A 2622-nucleotide genomic window follows, 5' to 3' on the forward strand; every position below is an offset into this window, starting at 1 on the left:
CGAACTCAGAAATCCGCCTGCCTCTGCCTCCCAAGTGCTGGGGCTAAAGGCATGCGCCACCACCGCCCAGCAGTAAGTAAAAGTCCTGAAGTCTGTGAACCAAGCCACAGTTTCTGAGTCAGTGAAGACCCTTTTCACACTCTGCTTCTACTCTCAAAGTTCTAAAACACAGAATCTGACAGAACTCCTTTGCTTTTGCTCTTAGTCCACTGTCACCACAAACAGGCCAATTATGAAAGAGAAAGAATCCATTTTAAAGCACACATAAACTCTGAATACTCAGCTAAGATCTTTAAAAGAATGGCAATTCTAACTTAGACCCCAGAGCCTCCAGCCATATACAGAAATATCAACATATGTGTGTGTACAAAGCTATCAAGGGACAATTATGTTCTTTAACAGTTTACACACACAGACCCACCCCAGTCCTAAGATAGCCGTTAGACCTACGAAGAGGGTGGTAACTTTGACTTTTCTTGCTAATGTTTTCCCTACTTGTCCCTATATATTTCTAGTGCATATAATTCAATTATTCTGAATTTGAGAGTAAAAAGTTGGTCACTACAAACTCCATGAATTCTTATCAGCAAAGTTCTTTGAAATAGAAACCAAACATAAGGCCCATACAGCAGAAACAGCAAGCAAGGGACTCTGTTTAAAGCGTGTCACGGTATGAAAATGAGAATGGGTAAAACCCAAGCTCTTGAGCTTGGTCTCTAGACAGTGAACAAAGTGTATCTGGTCTCACTCGCACGATGAGTTTTGTTATTCTTACCTTACTCCCAGATTTTCAAGACGATCCTCATCCAAAAAGGGCAGAAACGAACCAGTGATTTTATTTTCTGTGGAAGAGGAAAAAGTAAACAAGATATTTATAGCATATATTTTCCAGTTTCTTTCCATTTGGATCTATCAGAATTTGCTCAGCTTGTATTGACTAAGAACCTACTGCAGACAAGGAACCATGTGACCTACAGCCAGCTTTTCATAGCTACGGTTCCTTATTTATAGTATTAATGGAAAATATTCAGAAAAAAAAAAAACCCTGTATCTGTACTGAACATGTAAATACTTCTGTACATTATTGTAGATAACATGTGAAAATGCAGTACAACTATTTATATTTTATGTGGTATTATAAGTAATGCAGAGATGATGTAAAGCTTACAGATGTGGGTGTACACAAGTTAGAGGCAAACACTGTCATTTTATGGAATGGGCTTAAGCATCAGATTTTAGTTACATGCTTAGGTCTTAGAACAAATGCTTTCCAGGTACTAGGACACAAATGCATCATACTTTAAAACACATACACATATATATTTAATACTGTATATATTTATAAAGTATAAATCACAAATCATTTAAAATATATTGAATATTTATTTAATTTATGTGTGTGTGAGTGTTATGTGTGCACCAGAACTGACACATGGAAAGGATCGAGTGTCTTCCACCACTCTCTGCCTATCACTCTGAGACAAGGTTTCTTTGCTGAACCTGACATTTGCATTCTGCTAGGCTGGAAGCCAGTAATTATCAGTGATCCCTTCCTGTCAACATCCCACCTCAGAGGGGATTTCTAGCGTTTACAGGATACATTCATCCTGTTATGTGGGACTGAGATCTAAAATCATTCCTACACAAAAACCTACCTCTCTAGTCCTCCCTCCCTTCCTTATTTATTTGTTTGTTTAGGTTTTTGAAGCAGGGTCTCATATGTCGCTCTAGCTATCCTGTAATCTATGTAGAGCAGTCTGGCCTCAAACTCCAGAAATCAAGTTGCCTCTGCCTCCTAAGTGCTAGGAGTAAAGGGATGTACCATTACACCTGGGCACGTATATGTATATGTTTATGTGAGTGGATGTGTGTGGATGCATATGTATGTGTGTGTGTGTATGTGTGTATGTATATATATAAAACAGAATCTTGCCTCATAGCTAGGTCAGCCTCATCTCTGAGAGCCTCCAGAGGTCAAAACTTAAAAAGTTCCTAAGGATTGAATCCAGGTTGTTGTACATACGAGGCAGGTAACCCGCTGCTGAGCCACGGCTCCCGCCTATCCCACATTTCTGGTACATTACTTTTAAAATCTTAACTAGGTCGCTAATTTGTGAGAAAAGCAATGGGAAAAGAAAGTGAAACATAATTATATTAGTGAGTTCTGCTGGATCAGCAGCTTCCTGTTTTTAAAGCCAGGGAGGCAGCAGGACCAAAGAAGGACATTTAAATCAATTGTTCTTAGAACCAGCCACTTAAACCGGAAGTAGAGTACCCAGAGTTTTATTTCGCAAACACCCTTGAAAGCAAACAATCCCATGTTTTGAAAGAATTATACATGCATACATGTACACTTTTTTCTTTCCAAACAGTTAATTCTCCCTCTTCTGGAGCTTAGATTCTACAACTCTGGACTCGATTTTTACATAAACAAAAACCCTTTTCAAATTAACAAGAAAAAAACAAGTCAGTGTTCTTGTGGAAAATTAAAGTTGAAGTGAAAATAGCACTTTTGTATTTTTTCTATCATGAAAAACAGTTACCCAGCCAGGCGGTGGTGTCACACGCCTTTAATCCCAGCACTTGGGAGGCAGAGGCAGGCGGATTTCTGAATTTGAGGCC

General features: G+C 38.9%; 1 protein-coding gene across 2 annotated transcripts in view; it reads right to left on the minus strand.

Moving 5' to 3' along the window:
• Samhd1 (SAM and HD domain containing deoxynucleoside triphosphate triphosphohydrolase 1) overlaps nt 1-2622 on the minus strand; it is a 42896-nt gene that overhangs the window by 37044 nt on the left and 3230 nt on the right. For both annotated transcript variants that reach the window (XM_031372537.1, XM_031372538.1), the window contains exon 2: nt 776-842. In XM_031372537.1, the coding sequence (XP_031228397.1) occupies nt 776-842 (67 nt within the window). The remainder of the gene's footprint in view (nt 1-775; nt 843-2622) is intronic.

The sequence above is a fragment of the Mastomys coucha genome, unplaced genomic scaffold (genome assembly GCF_008632895.1).
Source record: "Mastomys coucha isolate ucsf_1 unplaced genomic scaffold, UCSF_Mcou_1 pScaffold15, whole genome shotgun sequence".
NCBI lineage: Eukaryota > Metazoa > Chordata > Mammalia > Rodentia > Muridae > Mastomys > Mastomys coucha.